The 17,453-nt window shown below is 41.9% G+C and overlaps 1 protein-coding gene across 9 annotated transcripts in view; it reads right to left on the bottom strand.

Moving 5' to 3' along the window:
- The window catches only part of ptprk (protein tyrosine phosphatase receptor type K), a 610,212-nt gene that overhangs the window by 358,515 nt on the left and 234,244 nt on the right, over nucleotides 1-17,453 (bottom strand). For all 9 annotated transcript variants that reach the window (XM_080192477.1, XM_080192478.1, XM_080192479.1 and 6 more), the window contains exons 4-5: nucleotides 4,940-5,021; nucleotides 485-600 (exon numbers count right to left, since the gene is read on the bottom strand). In XM_080192477.1, coding sequence (XP_080048603.1) covers nucleotides 485-600; nucleotides 4,940-5,021 — 198 coding nt within the window. The remainder of the gene's footprint in view (nucleotides 1-484; nucleotides 601-4,939; nucleotides 5,022-17,453) is intronic.

Here is a 17,453-nt window from a genome sequence, read left to right as displayed (position 1 = left end):
CCACAGTGTCAACTCTCCACTTGACACATACATCATTAATGGCATCTTTCACATTAATGTTAAGTTCTTATCTCTGTGTTCCACTCTTTTTACCAATTGGCTTTGAGATGGCTCTGACAGCAACCACTCATCCCCAGCTGTAATTTGCAAAGCACTGATTGATTCTGCCTCTGGATTTCTGAAGCTAACAGTCACTTGAGTCTCATTACAAAACCTGAAACAATGTTGCGCTGCGGAATGATCCGAGCGTGATATGCCGCGTCTATTAAATTACCCCTCAGGTTGCAGATTGGCTTGTTGTTTGCATGTAAGCAACAAAGGTAACAAAGACTACAAGTTGAATTATTGTTCAGCTACGTAAAATTTAGAAGTGGAAAAATAATCTTCATCGATTGAGAAAGTGAACACAAGGCAGAGGTCATCAACAGCTTTCTGTGTTTTTGTCAGAATGAGTTATTATGAGACCAATGGGAATACCACTCACCTGCAGCCACAGCTTGTTATTCACCGTATCCCTGCCTGTAGCAATACACTGAAATGTAGCATTTTGTCCTGCGTTTACTTCCACATCTCCCAGTCGCAAAAAGTGAGGAGATTTGTCTGTAAAACATTAACATTTCGACATGTTCATGGTAAAGGTCGCCTCAATTCTGATGTGTGTGCTGAGTGCAGCAGTATATTGCACTCACTACTTTGGTTTCATTCAAACATGCTTGACACACAACTGCAATGCTGTAAAATAAATACAACATGCATTCCTTAGTTTCAAAACAAAAACAATTCAAATGCTATCATATGTAACTCCTTATTGGGATTTAGAATCATAGAATCCCTACAGTTCAGGAGGAGGCTATTCAGCCCATCAAACCAACACTGACAATAATTCCACCCAGGTCCTATTCCAGAATCTCACATATTTACTCTGCTGGTCCTATGACACCAAAGGGCAACTTAGCATGGCTAATCCACCGAACCTGCACATCTTTGGACTTGGAGGAAACCAGAGCACCCGGAAAAAACCCACGCAGATACGGGGAGAATGTATAAAACACCACAGTCACCTGAGGCTGGAATCGAACCTGGGACCCGAGTGCTGGCAAACAGCAGTGCTAACCACGGTACTGTCAACGTACATGTAACAGAGCCAATCCTACTGCATATACACAGATGCAGCTGCCATCAAATTTGAAGATGCCAATTATAGTTTGACCTAGGCTATCACCAAGCTGCACCACCACCAGCCCCGCTCCCACTGGAAACAAATGATTCTAAATGTTGGCTTTTGACAATGTTCAATAAACAAAATGTCTGGATTCCCATTATTTGTTTTCAATTGGTAAAATTGTTCTATTTTTTGGTCTGGATTTCTCACGTAAAGTCTTTGCCACATCCTGTTGTGAATCATAGAAATCAGAAAAACTCTATAGTCCAGAAGGCAGCCATTCGGCCCATCAAGTCTGACTTATCCGTGTAACCCCACATATTTACCCTGCTACTCCCTCTAATCTATGCATGCCGGAACATTAAGGGGCAATTTAGTCTGCCCAAAGTACCTAACCCACACATCTTTGGGCTGTGGGAGGAAACTGGAGCACCTGAAGTAAACCCACACAGACATGGGGAGAATGTGCAAACTCCACACACAGTGGCCCAAGCTGGGAATCAAACCCAAATCCCTGGAGCTGTGAAGTAGCAGTGTTAACCACTATGCCACCGAATGGTGGAAGACAATTAATCCACTGACCATAGAAGGCATCTCAACAAATATCTCATTGTTAATGATGGAGGTGGTGGAAGGTCCAGCACACCAATGCAAATTAAAACACTGAAGCATTTTCAATAATCTTCTGCCAGCAGTGGCATGTGGGTGATCCATCGCTTTCCCCTCCAGAGATCCCCAGAATCACAGATGCCAGTCTTCATCCAATTCAATTCACTCCCCATGCAACCAAGAAATGGCACTGAATACAGCCCTAACATGCTGGCAACCATTCTGAAAACTTGCATTCCACAAGTAACAGAATCATATCTGATTGTTCCAGTACAAGTTCAACACTGGCATCTCCTTGCCAATATGGAAAACTGATCAGGTATGCGATGCCCACAAAGAAATGGACAAATCTCATTCAGCCAAGTAATGGAAGATGGCATTCACATACAGTCCAACAGCAATCGCACAATAATAATCTATTTGGTAATGATCAGGTTGCGTTCCACCAGGATCACTCAGTCCCTGGCCTCATTACAGCCTTGGTCCAAATATTGGCAACAGAGTTGACTTCAAGGTGCAAGGGGAGTGTGGTTGCCCTAGAAGGAAGTATTTGACCAAGTATGGCATCAAGGAGTCTTAGCACAACTAAAGTCAATGGGAATCAGGGCAAACTCTCAACTGGTTAGACTATAGTTGCTAGCACAATGAAAGATGATGATTGGGCATCGCTGCAGAGTTTCTCAGGAGATTGTACAAAGCCCAGACATCTTTAGCTTACTTTCCCTCCAGCACAAAGTCAGATGTGGGATGTTTGCTGATGATTGCACTGTGTTCAATACCATTCACAACTCTTCAGAGACTGAAACAGTCTTACTCCATGTGCATCTAGATAACGTTCAGACTTGGGCTGATAAATGATAAATTTGTGCGACACGGGTGCCAGGCAATGACCATTGTTATGAGAGATAAGCAGCAACAAAGTTTTTTTAAAATTTTATCCGATCATGGGGTGTGGGCATCACTCGCTTGGCAAGCATTATCAATTCCTAATTGCCTTTGAGGGGATAGTCAAGAGTCAAACCTAATGCTGTGGATCTGGAGTCATATGTAGGCCAGTCCAGATAAGGATGGCAGATTTCCTTCCTCAAGAACATTAGTGAACCAGACGGGTTTTTACAACAATCAGCAATGGTTTCATAGACATCATTAGACTTCTAATAGCAAATTTTTATTGAATTCAGATTTCACCCTCTGCAGTGGCAGGTTCTGAACCTGGGTCCCCAGAGCATTGCTCTGGTTCTATGGATTACTAGTCCAATGACACTACCACTACACCACTGCCTCCCTGTTCACAAGAAAGAAAACCCTGCATCGTTGGGAGTTAGGTAGAGGGGATTTATAAAGCATGGAGCAGCCCTAAAGAATGAATGGAAAGTATGAGCATATGACTGTCATTACAAAAAACACTAATTTGTTACTTTGGCATGCTTTCCCTAACAGGTTTGAGATATATACAACTAGAAGAGTTAATTTTTCTCATTATTGGCTTATTACATTTGACATGTTGGTGCTGTACACAAAATGTATGCACGAGCACTCACAGCACGCTAATATTTTAAACTAACCAAAAGTTTGTTGCTCTTTTTGGTCAAAATATAATGTAGGTTTTTATGAATATTAGGTGAAATCTGGATGAGAAAACAATACTTCCATATCACTTGGTTGAAAAGCAATAGTTTGTCACATTTTCCAAAATTAGAAACAGATCAACACTAGATACATTCATTGTATTGATGTAATATTTTGTAATAAGCTGCTAAAATCCCATTTACTGAACAGAAAATGTACAGGTCTCAATTTGTAAAGATCCTTCGGTCGTGTATTACATTACAGTAACATTGTTAATTCCAAATGACGTATTGTTAGAAGCAAGGCAACTTGCTTAGTTTAAAATGAAAATCTGCTGTTCCATCAGTTGTGTTCGGATTATGAGGATCATGGGGTTGAGGGTGGGTGGAGAGTCGATGGGCAATGAATCTTCCTTTTCTTAATTCACTGCTTTTGCTCTGTAATTTTCAATTTAGAGTAGAGTCATCTTAGGGCTGACCAAACTGAATATTACTTTGAGCTGACGCCTGAACAATCATCATGCACCATAATGATAGTAACATACAATTCATGTGCCAATGAATACATGCACTAATACAACTTTTACTTATCTAGCTTACAACTTGAGCACCACTTAGTATCCAACTTTACACACATAGAATGGCATTATGAGTTTCATACTAAGCTGGAGAACTGTTTGTGAGGTACTCTGCTTCATAACATGTCCTAGTCCCAGTTTCTTTGCTTGAATAATGGGGTTAATCAACTGTGACATGTTGCTATTATAAACAGTATTTTCTGGTGTGTTTGCAACTGCTTTGTAAAAGACATTGAACATAATTGCTACCATGAGTTTCCTGACCACGAGGGTTGCAGTTGCAGTTAGACCAGTAATTAGGCTGACGCCAATTAATTTGCTCTATTATACTCTGCCAGTCCCAGACACAAGAACATTGGTGCTTAAATATAGCGTCCACTCAAGATAGATATGGAGAGAATGCTTTTCCCTCATTTCCCCCTTCAAAACAAATCAAGGTACCTTTAGGGGAACTGCTGAAGGCTTCTTGTTTAATTTTATTTAAATATTGCAGTCAACTTCAACTTATAATTAATATAATTCATAAATGAATCTCCACCTTGCTTCATATAGAAAAAGTCCACTTTTTAAAAGGAACTAAGTTCTAAATAGACATGAGTCTGCCTGACCCACTTAAATAACAAAAATCTGACCGAACTGCCAGGAAAGATTTTCCCAAGAGCACTTCACCTCAAGAACAGAGAGGCAAGCTGGGAGTCGGAGCTGGTTCACAGCATGCCCATTCCTGAATCACCAAAAGAAACATTAACTAAATTTGGGGAGATTTACTTAGATATCGTTGCTATTCACCTGACAGATGTACAGGCTGATCATTGTTGAATAAAGTGACCAGCAGTAACAATTGCACAGCAAAGTTAAAGGGGTTAAATTAACAACACGCGAAATGTAATTTTCCAATGGCCTATTTAATTCCCAAATTCACTCACTGCTGGTTCACAAAAACTTAGCTTCCCATCAAAATTCAGTCCACTCACTTGCCTGTACTTTGAACCTGAAGCATAATTTAAGAAATGAACACTTACCACATGGATAACTCAGAACCTGGACATCGTCAATGGCAATATATCCAGTTTGCTCAGGAGATACATTTGCTTCAAAAATCACCTGCAAACATAAACATGGAAAACTGTGAATTCACCATTCTAATTTAATTTTTTCATATCAAAAAAAATTCCTCCTACAATTTCAGCCTCTCCTGCTGATGAATAGTTCAATGGACACAAGGGAATCTCTCCTTTATTCCAACACTTTGTTGGGCTCATTATATAGCAATCTGCTTAATATTTCTTGATTTATATTCTACTTTCCTTCAGGCCAACTGCAGAATCTCAATTCCCTCGCCCCCTACTCCTCCACCGCACAACTGATGGGTGGCACAGTGCTTAGCACTGCTGCCTCACAGCACCAGGGACTTGTATTCAAATCCTGGCTTGGGCCACTGACTGTGCGGAGTCTACGTGTTCTCCCCATGTCTCTATGGGTTTTCACTAGGTGTTTCAGTTTCCTACCATAGCCCAAGAAATGCTGGTTAGGTGCATTGGCCACGCTAAACTCTCCTTCAGTGCAGTCAAACAAGCGCCGGAGTGCAGCCACTCGGGGATTTTTACAGTAACTTCATTGCAGTGTTAATGTAAGCCTACTTGTGACACTAATAAATGAACTAAACTATCCTGATCAACCTGCTATGCACACAAAACAAATCTGGAAGTTTCTGTATTGCTAAGTTACACATTCTTTGCTTCTTACCAATAGATACAAATGGTAGTTTAAAACTTCAGACAGCTACAGTTGCAAAAATATTCAAAAGTCTCAAAACTACGCATCTACACGACCTAAAAAGACAGGCTGGAGATCAGTCTCCAGGCATTCACCAATTATGGTTAAACATTAACTGCTAATTGATACACTGATTCTGAACTTCACAATCTAGTCTCTCACTAGTCAGTGGTTGAGATCTCAGAATCAAATTTCTTCCGCTCTGTATCTGGGGACTTGGTATTCTGCAGGTACTGCATGGAGAGTAAAGGAGCAGAAACCAATCCACATCAAATCTACAACCCTACTATGTACCTTGTTGGGATTTATTGGAGCTCTCTGACTGGTTGCAACTGGTCCTGCGTGAATAATAGCTAAAATCCAATATTCTTTTCAACATGAAACAAGAGAGGGCAATCCCAATTGTGTCATTTGCCTATAGCTATGTTTTTTGAATGGCCAATGAAATCCAATACCATGATTCATTTATGAAGCTTTCTGACTCCTTAACTGCATCAACAGCTAGGAGGTCTGGTCTGAAAAACTTAATAGGAGCAGGGGTAGACCAGAAAGCGTCTGAGCTTACTCTGCCATTTATTAGATCATGACTGATCTTCGGCCTCAACGCCACTTTCCCACATGCTCATGAGAAACTGAAAATCTATCCTGAAGGACCCATATGCAGTTGTTGGTTTGAGACAGCAATTCAAAGTCAGCAAGGGCACAAAGCAAGTAGGCCAACTATTCATTTAAATAATAAGTACACATTTAGCTCCTCAAGCCTGCTCTGTCATTCAGTAAGATCATGGCTGAGTGTGATCCTAACACTATTTGACCGCCAGCCACCCCAATACCCTGGACTCCCTCATCAATCAATAATCTAACTCCGTCTTGAATATACCAATAACCAGCCTCCACCATTCTGAGGAAGACAGCTCCAAAGAATAACAATCCTCAGAGAATAAATTCCTCCTCATCTCTGTCCTATGTGGGAGACCTCATTCTCAAACTGTCCCCCCTAGAGGAGAAACAGCCTCTCAGCATCTATCCTGTCAATCCTCCTCAGAATCTTATGTGTTTGGATATGCACAATAAGTCATCTCACAACACCAGGTTTATTTGGTCACAAACACCACTAGCTTTCGGTGCAGCATGTGGTCAGGAAGGCGAATGGGATGCTGGCCTTCATAGCGAGGGGGATTGAATATAAAAGTAGGGAGGTCTTGCTGCAGCCGTATAGGGCATTGGTGAGGCCGCAGCTGGAGTACTGTGTGCAGTTTTGGGCGCCGCACCTGCGCAAAGATATTTTGGCCTTGGAGGGAGTGCAGAGGAGGTTTACTAGGCTGATACCAGAGTTGAGGGGGTTGAGCTATGAGGAGAGGCTGAATAAACTAGGCTTGTACTCGTTAGAGTTTAGAAGAATGAGGGGAGATCTCATTGAGACGTATAAGATGATGAATGGGATGGATAGGATAGAGGTGGAGAGACTCTTCCCGCTCAGAAAGGACAGTAGGACTAGGGGGCACAGCCTCAAGATAAAGGGGGGGTGGTTTAGAATGGAGTTGAGGAGGAACTTCTTCACTCAAAGGGTGGTGAATCTCTGGAATTCTCTGCCCGTTGAAGTGGTGGAGGCTGCCTCGCTAAATATTTTTAAGACGCGGGTTGATGGGTTTTTGATAAGAGAGGGGATTAAGGGTTATGGGGAGAGGGCGGGAAAGTGGAACTATGCCACGACAGATCAGCCATGATCTTATTGAATGGTGGGGCAGGCTCGAAGGGGCTCGATGGCCTACTCCTGCTCCTATTTCTTATGTTCTTATGTTCTTCGTCAGGTGAGTGGCCACTCACCTGACGAAGGGGCAAAGCCTTGAAAGCTAGTGGCATTTGCTACCAGATAAACCTGTTGCACTTTAACCTGGTGTGGTGAGACTTCTTACTGTGTTTACCCCAGTCCAACGCCAGCATCTCCACATCATGTTTGAATATGATCATAGAATCTCAACAGTGCAGAAGCAGGCCATTCAACCCATCAAGTCTGCACCAACTCTTCAACACAGCATCCCACCCAGAACTAACCCTGTAACCCCATGTATTTAACCCCGTAATCCTCCTAACCTACACATTGTGGAACATTAAGGGGCAATTTAGCACGGCTAATCCACCTAACCTGCACATCTTTGGATTGTGGGAGGAAAAGAAAGCAACCAGACGAAACCAATGCAGACGCAGGGAGAACATGCAAACTCCGCACAGAGTGGTGACCTGAGGGCGGAATTGAACCCAAGTCCCTGATGCTGTGAGGCAGCAGTGCTAACCACTGTGCCACAATGCTGCCCCTCACCTGTCTTTCTTCTAAACTCCAGTGAACGTAAGCCTAACCTGCTCAATCTTTCCTCTTAAGACAATCTGTTCATCCCAGGGATGAACTTACTGAACCTTTTCTGATGTCTCCAATGCAAGTAAATCCCTTTTTAAGGCACAATACATTAGGAATCTAGGGTGTTATCTCACAATGCCCTGTACGCTTGTAACAAGGTTTCCCTACTTTAATTCTCCATTCCCCTTGCAAAAAAGGCTAGCATTTCATTTGCCTTCCCAGTTACTTATTGTACCCACATGTTGATATTTTATTTAAGGAAGACACCAGGCCCCTCTCTACTGCAGCATTCTGTAATCCTTTTGTTCAAACAATATTTTGCTTTTGTATTCTTCCTACTGAAGTGGTGGACAAGCTCACATTTTCTTTGACATATTCCATCTGTCAGGTTTTTGCCAATCTAATTCACCTATTGATATCCCTTTACAGACTGTGCCTTCACAACATACTTTACAATCTTTGGATTATATCCAAATTTGATGATGGCACAAAAATTTTAAAAATTAGAAAAAGTAAGCTATTGAATCTGTTCTGACATACAATAAGATCACAGCTGATATGATTGTGGCGTTAACGCCACTTTATTGACTGTTCCTCGTAACCCTTAACTACCTTGAGTGACAGGCAGAAAAACAGACTTAAGGTCACAATCAGATCTGACTGACGTCCGGCTCAATGACCTGCTCCTATTTCTTAAGTTCCAATTTGTTTCATCTGCAAATTTGGCAACATGATTTTATAGCATATTCAGCACTCATTTCCTTTGCTTTAAACTCCCAAAGTTGGCATCCAGAATTTCAGACACAAACTCATAACTTAACAACAAACAAAAGAACATAGTTCCCAAATGACACCATGTTGCAATTTTAACTTTAAGCAAAACATCTGGCTAACAGAGGTGTTGCTACATAACACTTGGGACAAGAGTTACGTTACCATACAATGCTTCCCAAGTTATTTATTCCCAGCGTAACTCCAGCAGAATTTGGAGCTAAGAAATTCTGTCTACAACTCAAGAAAAGTGAGAATACAAGGTTCAAATCACGTCATTACAAATCTGTACCAGCTATACAGTTTAATCAACTGAAAATTATTTTTCAGTGAAACTGATTTAATGATTACAATATTATTTCCTTAATGCAATTGGTGCACTATGGTTAGAACCCTGACCAAATGCTGTCAACACAAACCAAAACCAGGATATCCTATCGAAAGTTAATTATAGCACAATTTCCATACAAAAGCAAGACCAATCTGTGTTTAGCTGATGATTACCTATTTGTTGTCACCCAAATTTAGAACAAATCGATGGCCACGATTCCCCTGTCCTGCCGTGTTAATTTTTTTTTTACACAGCAGGCCAACAGATTCTCCTGTCGGCTGATTCATGGGGTTCATATGAGCATTCGCGCCCCTTGCGTCTCCCAGGACCAGTTTTCCGGCAGTGCCTGCTCTGTGCTGGAAACTGGCAGGGAAGGGCAAAGGTCACTTACATGGTCATTGTAGTACAATTTAAATACAATTAGTGGGCTCGGGACTGAATTTTCCAGCCCCGCTAGCATCCCCCAGCCCACCAGCGTGGTTCACTCCAGTGGGGATTACAGTAGGTCCCCACTTTCAGCAAGCTAACAGCCTGATCCCACTGGAATGAAGAGGGGCAACTGCCCCCAAAACACCCCCCCCACCCCCCGCAAGGGCTGGGCAGTTGGGGTAGTGCCCGGGCATTGACACCCTCGCAGTGACAGGCTATGCCCCCTGACTACCCAAGGGGCAAAGTGCCAGTGGCCATCAGACATGGGGCAGTGCCAAGGGGGGGGGCTTGAGGGCAATCAATGGGGATGGGGTGGGTCCTGCTGCCATCCAAAGGGATTGGTGGGGGAAGCAGGGAGGCCAGCGATCAGGGTAAGCTGGGTGTGGAGTGCGGGGGGGGTACAAAAAGAAATGGCCTCGGCAGTGGACAGTGTGAAGGAGATTCTTCTCTCAACTCGCACTGAAAGAACCAGCATGAACCACTCCAGTTTTCACGCGAATTCGACACTTCGAATTTTTTGGGGACTTTTCTGCTCAATGTCTTTCTAATCATGTCGAACTATTACTGGTTTTCCATTAAACCAGCCGGAGGGAAGAGTGAAAAATATCACCTGTCCTTTATTTTTGGCTTTACTAAGAATGGAAATTTATTTTCCCTGAAAGACTGCCAAAATATTCTGTGGCTTAATAAGGGGGAAGGGAAAAGCTTGCATGAGAGTTTATAGGCTTGCAATGTAACAGCGTTTCACAGTTTGAGGTAAGAAATGTGCAACCTTTTCAAAGCATTACTTTTATTTATGTCTCATTCCTACAGAGTCTCATCAGTTTAAATATATCCCTCTCTACAGACAGCAGTGCTATCAGAATTACCCATGACCTTGTCATGGTAAGAAAGTTTAGTATTCCCTACATAGATGTCACTGATTTTCATGTATTTGGAAAATCTCATGGAAATGCCAGGTCTCTCCAGGCTGGAAAATAGCATTAACAACATTAATTTCTAAAAAGGATGACATTTTCAGTTATTTTGCTTCAAAAACATGCGGGCTGGAAGAAGTGCTCTGTGACTTCATATTGATAGTTCTCCACTCAGATTTACTTCACCATCAAAGTCAAGTATTTGGTGCCAGCTTTCTCAACTCGACAAGGTTCATTTCTGTACGGACTGGTCTTCCAATTGGGCCACACTATGCATGTAATATTGTGCAATTCTTCAGAAGTAGAAATTTGATTACTGTTCACCATAACTTGTGAAGACGGACTAACAACATAATATACTGATGATCCAGATACAATCAAAACTCTACTACTCCAAAAGCCACACAGTGTGATGTCCATTTCAATTTGTGATTCTGATCTTAAACCAATTTTATACTGTGACTAATTCCAAAACACCGTTTTCCAGCAGCAAAACAAGAGTAAATTCAAAAGATATATAAAATAATGAGATCCAGATCACTGGACCGACACAGGAGTTTCATGACTGAAAATATCAGCTTTCCACTGAAGTGTAACACATGATGGTGCTCCTAATGGAACAAACAGCTAAAGCTTTTCAGTGGTCAGCTTTGTATTATAAGCAAATAATTATGAGTGGAAAATACATCCACTTTCTTGCTGTCTGATGTTTTTTGGCTTGTTGCAACTCCTACTTAATGATTCAATTGTTCCACATATACACTGCCATCGCACAACCTCCCCCCATTGATCTAACAGTCATATTCATTTCATCAAGCAGTAACTTACTTAGCTGCTTGGGTTGCAAACTAGTAAGCACATCTGCCCAAGCAAACAAGGGCAAGACAATGTATCCTCACACTATAGCAGTACACAACTCTCCCTTTTATAAATATCCCAGACCCTGTGGCCAAGTTTGACTGATGCCAACAGGGTGTACATTGGTATTACAATGACAAATGTATCCAAGTAGAAGCATATATCTTTGTAGTTAGAGATAAAATGGAGAGCTTGATAAACGCGTTGAAAGAAATCAAAATGAATGGAAACTGAAAATTCTTATTAATTTATGCTATTCATAAAACTACTTGAAAACTAAGCAAATTTAAGTATGGATTTCCAACACTGAGTTATACACCAAGTGAATTACCCTCAGTAAATTATTGACAGTTATTGAAGTTCATTCCAAATAGCAACTCCAGAACCATCTTTTCTAATCAGCCAAAATGCTGTCTTTTTTTGCACAGTGTGTTTTTCTTTCCCTGGAATTGCAATGTGCACCACCTCTATTTAAGTACTGTTAATCAATACACTGGTCAAGTTTAAAAAAAATTGTGCCACTAAAGTATCCAGTAAAAGTATCCAGTGGGGGAGGCGACAGCCTAGTGGTATTATCACTAGACTACTAATCCAGAAGCTTAGTTAGTGTTCGAATCACACCACAGCTGATGGTAGAACCTGAATTCAGTAAAAAAAAATCTATTGAATCTCGCCATGAAACCACTGTCAATTCTCGGAAAAACCCATCTGGTTTACCAATTTTTTTTTAGGAAGGAAATCTGCCATCCTTATCTGGTCTGGCCGACATGCAACTCTAGACCCACAACAATGTGGTTGATTCTCAAATACCCTCAGGCAACAAGTGACGAACAATAAATGCTGGCCCAGCCAGCGACGCCTATGTCCCATGAATAAATAAAAATAATTGGACCCCAATAAGCACAGTGGCTTAGTGACCAATTAGGAAGAGAAAATGACACCCAATATTCAAACAATCCAGCAAAAGCTATTGTGAATATAAAAATACACCACTAATATTTGTGCAGAACAACAAAACATTTTTATTAAAGATAAATGGAAAATTTGTAAAGGAAAACTAATTTTGAATACCTTATGACATTTATCCAATGTGAAAAATATACAAATGGTCATTCAAGTAAAAATCACTGGCCCTCAAGGGAGTCAACATACCAAAATGAATGAAGTTTGTTAGTGTAAATGCTCTATTTTCATCAATGACTTGTCTCATGTTCCAAATATATCACAAATTTTTCAAAGCAGTTTAACAAACAAGCACACCTGTAGGTGGCATAATATGCTCACCATACTACCAATAGTAAAATACTATTACTACTGTATTGTACAATGCAGCAGCCAATGCTATCAGTATATTGCAGCAAACTCTTCACAGGCTCTCTCCATAAAATCTCTGCCAGACAGCTTGCCTGTAACTCATTAGGGTGGGTATGCAGAGAGTTGTAAAATCACGATGCAGCTCTGAAAAGGGTGTGATCTAACATTGAACAGAAAGCAGTCATGGCAGAAAACTACGAGTACATTGTGCACAATGGTTAAGACACTTCAGCTGAAAGGATGGAATGCTGCCTGAAGAGTTAGAGCTACAACAGAGTGAATGGCTATATTGGGACAAGAAGAACAAAATACTTCAGAAGTTGGAAACCCAAACTGAAAACAGAAAATGCTGGAAATATTCAAGAAGCCAGGAAGCATCTGTGAAGGGAGAAAGTTGCCATTTCAGATCAATGCCCATTCATTACAACTGGAAAAAGGGAGAAGTGTAACATATTTACAACTAGAACCAGAGGGCACAGCCTCAGGCTAAAGGGACGATCCTTTAAAACAGAGATGAGGAGGAATTTCTTCAGCCAGAGAAGGATGAATGTTTGCAACTCCTGGCCGCAAAAGACTGTGGAGGCCAGGTCATTGAGTGTCTTTAAGAGAGCAATAGATTGGTTCTTGATTAATAAGGGGATCAGGGATTATGGGGAAAAGGCAGAAGAATGGGAATGAGAAAAATATCAGCTACGATTGAATGGTGAAGCAGACTCAATGGGCCGAGTGGCCTAATTCTGCTCCTATGTCTTATGGTCTTAAGTGGAGGGAGGGAATGTTGGAGGGTGGGCAGGAAAAAGTGGGAAGGTTTGTGGTAGAGTGGAAGGCAGAAGACATTAAATGATAAAAGGGATGGTGATGCAAGGTATATAGTGGTGGCAACAGAAAAGAAAGAAATAGTAGAGGTGCAAATTAAAATAGTGGAATCCGTGATAAAGCTGTTTTTCTAAAAAATTGACAACTCAGATTACAATCCAAAACCGTTGACCACTGTCAATTCCAGAAGGCTGTAGAATGCCAAATTGAATGAGGTGTTCCATAAAACAGTCATGTTATTTGAATTTTTCATCCCAACGTAGGGGGGACCACATTACGAGCAGCAACCAGACTATAGTCAATTGACAGTTGTGGAACGCAATGTCTGTTTCACATGGAAGGAATGCTTGGTGCCTGGTCATTGGAAAGGAAGGAGATGAAAACGCAAGTGTTGCAACCACTGTGCTTGCACAGGAAGTTGCCGTGCGAAGGGCGAAGAATGTTGGGCTGATTGGGAAATGGACTAGAGTGTACCTAAACGAACAGACCCTTCAGAATGCTGAATCAGGGAAAGAGGGAATAATTGGTTGTGTAATAAAGTTGAAAAGTTTATTTATTAGTCACAAGTAGGCTTACATTAACACTGCAATGAAGTTATTGTGAAAATCCCAGAGTCGCCACACTCCAGAACCTGTTCGAGTACACAGAGGAGAATTTAGCACGGCCAATGCACTTAACCAGCATGTTTTTCAGACTTTGGGAGGAAACCGGACCACACCACATGTTAGAAATTCAGTGGACTGGTGTGGTGAAATGGAAAATGAGGTCAAGGTGTCTAGCCCGATTCTGAGAGGGGAAGCTGAGTGTAAAGGAAATGGGAGGGCCATGCAAGGGCAAGTCCCCAAAGAAAACAAGCTCAGTAAGTCATGGAAAGTTTAATGTATGTGTTGGGGTCAGGCCTGGCAAAAAAGGTGTCAGTAAGACAACATCCAACTTCCGCAAGGTAGAGGGAAGACAATCCTTGTCAACAAGTTAAATGAAGTTAGGGTTGGACCCTAACAAAACACTCCAAGTTCAGAGGGACACAGGTTTGAATGAGTGTGGACAGCAGAGAAATTGAGACTGCTGATGTCAGGCCGGCAGTTTCAATTGAGAGGTGTGGAGAAAGCAACTATGGTTATGTTGGAGGCTGGAGATAACTTTCCAGTAAAACGTATGCAATTGTGCAAATGTTGGCTACTGCCTAAGTCACACATGAATGAAGTCCAGTCCGTCAGGCAAAACAGCAACCCACCCACCCTCCCAACCACTGACTCTGTCTACACCACCAGCTTCCTCAGAAAAGCAGCCAGCATAATTAAGGACCTCACGCACCTGAGATATTCTTCCATCAAGAGGAAGATACAAAAGTCTGAGGTCACGTACCAACCAACTCAAGGACAGCTTCTTTCCTGCTGCTGTCAGACTTTTGAAAGAACCTACCTCACACTAAGTTGATCTTTCTCTACACCCTTGCTATGACTGTAACACTGCATTCTGCACTCCCTCATTTCTTCTCCATGTACTATATTTTTTATCTGTGTAGTGCCAGAAACAATACTTTCCATCGAACACTAATACATGTGACAATAATAAATCAAATCAAAATCAATGGATTTACACAGGTCCATCATAGCTGTCTGGAAAGGAACTTGGCAGTAATTGCATTCCTCATTTGTACTTTTATCATATAGTCTAGTCAAGGATGACAAGCTAAATTGAGAAGCATCGATTACGGACGTGTACTTAAACCAGGGCCCTTCTTCACACAATTAATCTTCAAACATTGAAGCAAAATACGAAGGATGCTGGACTCTGAAAAAAACCCAGAAAATGTTGGAAATCCCCAGCTCAAACTGCATTCTGTGACAAGTGAAACAAAAGTTAATGCTTCAGATTCATGACCCGAGATCAGATAATATCTGAGAACAGAGTCACGGTAATCTACGTCAGCCATCAAAGGTGCTCAGTACATTGTTGTTACAAGTGGCAGGGGTGACTGAGGAACAATCGTAGATGCTGAGATTATGCAGGGAACCTCTAAATAACGTGAGCACCATGGACTGCTATATAATGAAGACATCACGACTGCTTCCTGGACAACAACGATATGAATAATAATGTCTCTATGGTCTCATAAATCTTGATTACTTCCTGTTCACTTTAACTATGGGGGTTACAGGATGTTCTCTGATATTCGTGACATTGCAGGAAACACTGCCACTTGAGGAACAGATGGCTGGAAGTGATCTAGGAGCATAAAGCTGTGTATTGCCTGAACGTCCACTTGTAAGGGGAGAGGCTGAATAAACTAGGCTTGTACTCGTTAGAGTTTAGAAGAATGAGGGGAGATCTCATTGAGACGTATAAGATGATGAATGGGATGGATAGGATAGAGGTGGAGAGACTCTTCCCGCTCAGAAAAGACAGTAGGACTAGGGGGCACAGCTTCAAGATAAAGGGGGGGCGGTTTAGAACGGAGTTGAGGAGGAACTTCTTCACTGAAAGGGTGGTGAATCTCTGGAATTCTCTGCCCGTTGAAGTGGTGGAGGCTGCCTCGCTAAATATTTTTAAGACGCGGGTTGATGGGTTTTTGATAAGAGAGGGGATTAAGGGTTATGGGGAGAGGGCGGGAAAGTGGAACTGATCCACGACAGATCAGCCATGATCTTATTGAATGGCAGGGCAGGCTCGAAGGGCTAGATGGCCTACTCCTGCTCCTATTTCTTATGTTCTTAAGAGCTGTACACTGTTGCAAACTTGTTTCAAGATTATCCTGCAATAGATTGCATAATTCTGACACGTGAGAAGCAGAGGTGACAAAGCTAAACATTCAACGATAGATCCAAGTTATTGATGAGCAGTCCAGCAACACCCTTTGTAAGGTAGTGATGGGTGTAGACTAAATGCATTGGGTAGAACTCCCTGAAATAAATCACAAATCAGATTTCAGTTTGACAACTAACATACCTGTGACAAAGGCAAACAATTCCTCCTTTCCCTTCTCCATCTGCATATCTGGCACTGTTGAACACCCCAAAATCCTTCGGCCCCACCTTACCACCAAACTAGCTGGGTTTTGCCCTTCTACTCCAGATTCCATTTTAATAGCCGGAGAAATACCATCAGTGACTTCTCTTCCTGCTTCTGCTAGTGTCGTCTTTGTGGTCTAGCAATGATCTGTCCTTGGTCCCCTTCTATTTTTCATCCCTGTAGTGGGATGATCTGAAAACATCTCAGTTTCTATGTGTAAGCTGTTGACACGGTTCAGTCAAGTCTCTCAATCCCTCCACTGTCTCTAAATTGTCAGAATCTTTAGGCAGCTTCCAGCACAGCATAGGCAAAAATCTCCTTCTCCTGGGAAGGCAAAAACCATCAGCCTTGGACCTTCACCACTCCGTTGCACCAAACTCTCTTCTCTCCGGGATAACAACCAGAAGCCGAATCAGACTGCTCACAACCTCTGATGTCTCAGTTAATCACAAGATGAGGTTTCAACCACATAATTCATGCCATCACGAAGATCACTTATTTCCACTTTGGTAACATGGCCCGACTCAGTCCTGGCCTCAGCCCTGATGCTGCTGAAATTTCCAACCATCTCTAGAATTGACTGTTTGAACACACTTATGGCTGGTCTTCCGCATTCCAACCTTGGTAAATTTGAATTTGGAAAGGTTTTCCCCACACGACTCTCTTGCCTGCATCCTAACATGCATCAAGTCCCATTCACACATTGTCTCTGTGCCCAATGACCCATGTCACCTCTAGGCGGAACCATGTTTCAATTTTAAAGATTGCACCCTTGCTTTCAGATCATACAAGGCCTCTCCTCAATATGCTGCAGCTCCTCAACCCTCCTTCATATTTACATCCTTCTAACTCCTCCTCCCACTTCAGGAAAGCCAATTTTAATCATTTCATATTTAGTGGTTGTGCCTTCAGTTGCCCAAACCTGAACTCTGGAATTATCTCCCAGAACTTTTCCT

This window comes from Carcharhinus amblyrhynchos, chromosome 7 (genome assembly GCF_965287045.1).
Source record: "Carcharhinus amblyrhynchos chromosome 7, sCarAmb.v2.hapA, whole genome shotgun sequence".
Classification (NCBI taxonomy): domain Eukaryota; kingdom Metazoa; phylum Chordata; class Chondrichthyes; order Carcharhiniformes; family Carcharhinidae; genus Carcharhinus; species Carcharhinus amblyrhynchos.
This window is presented reverse-complemented; position numbering and strand designations above follow the sequence as displayed.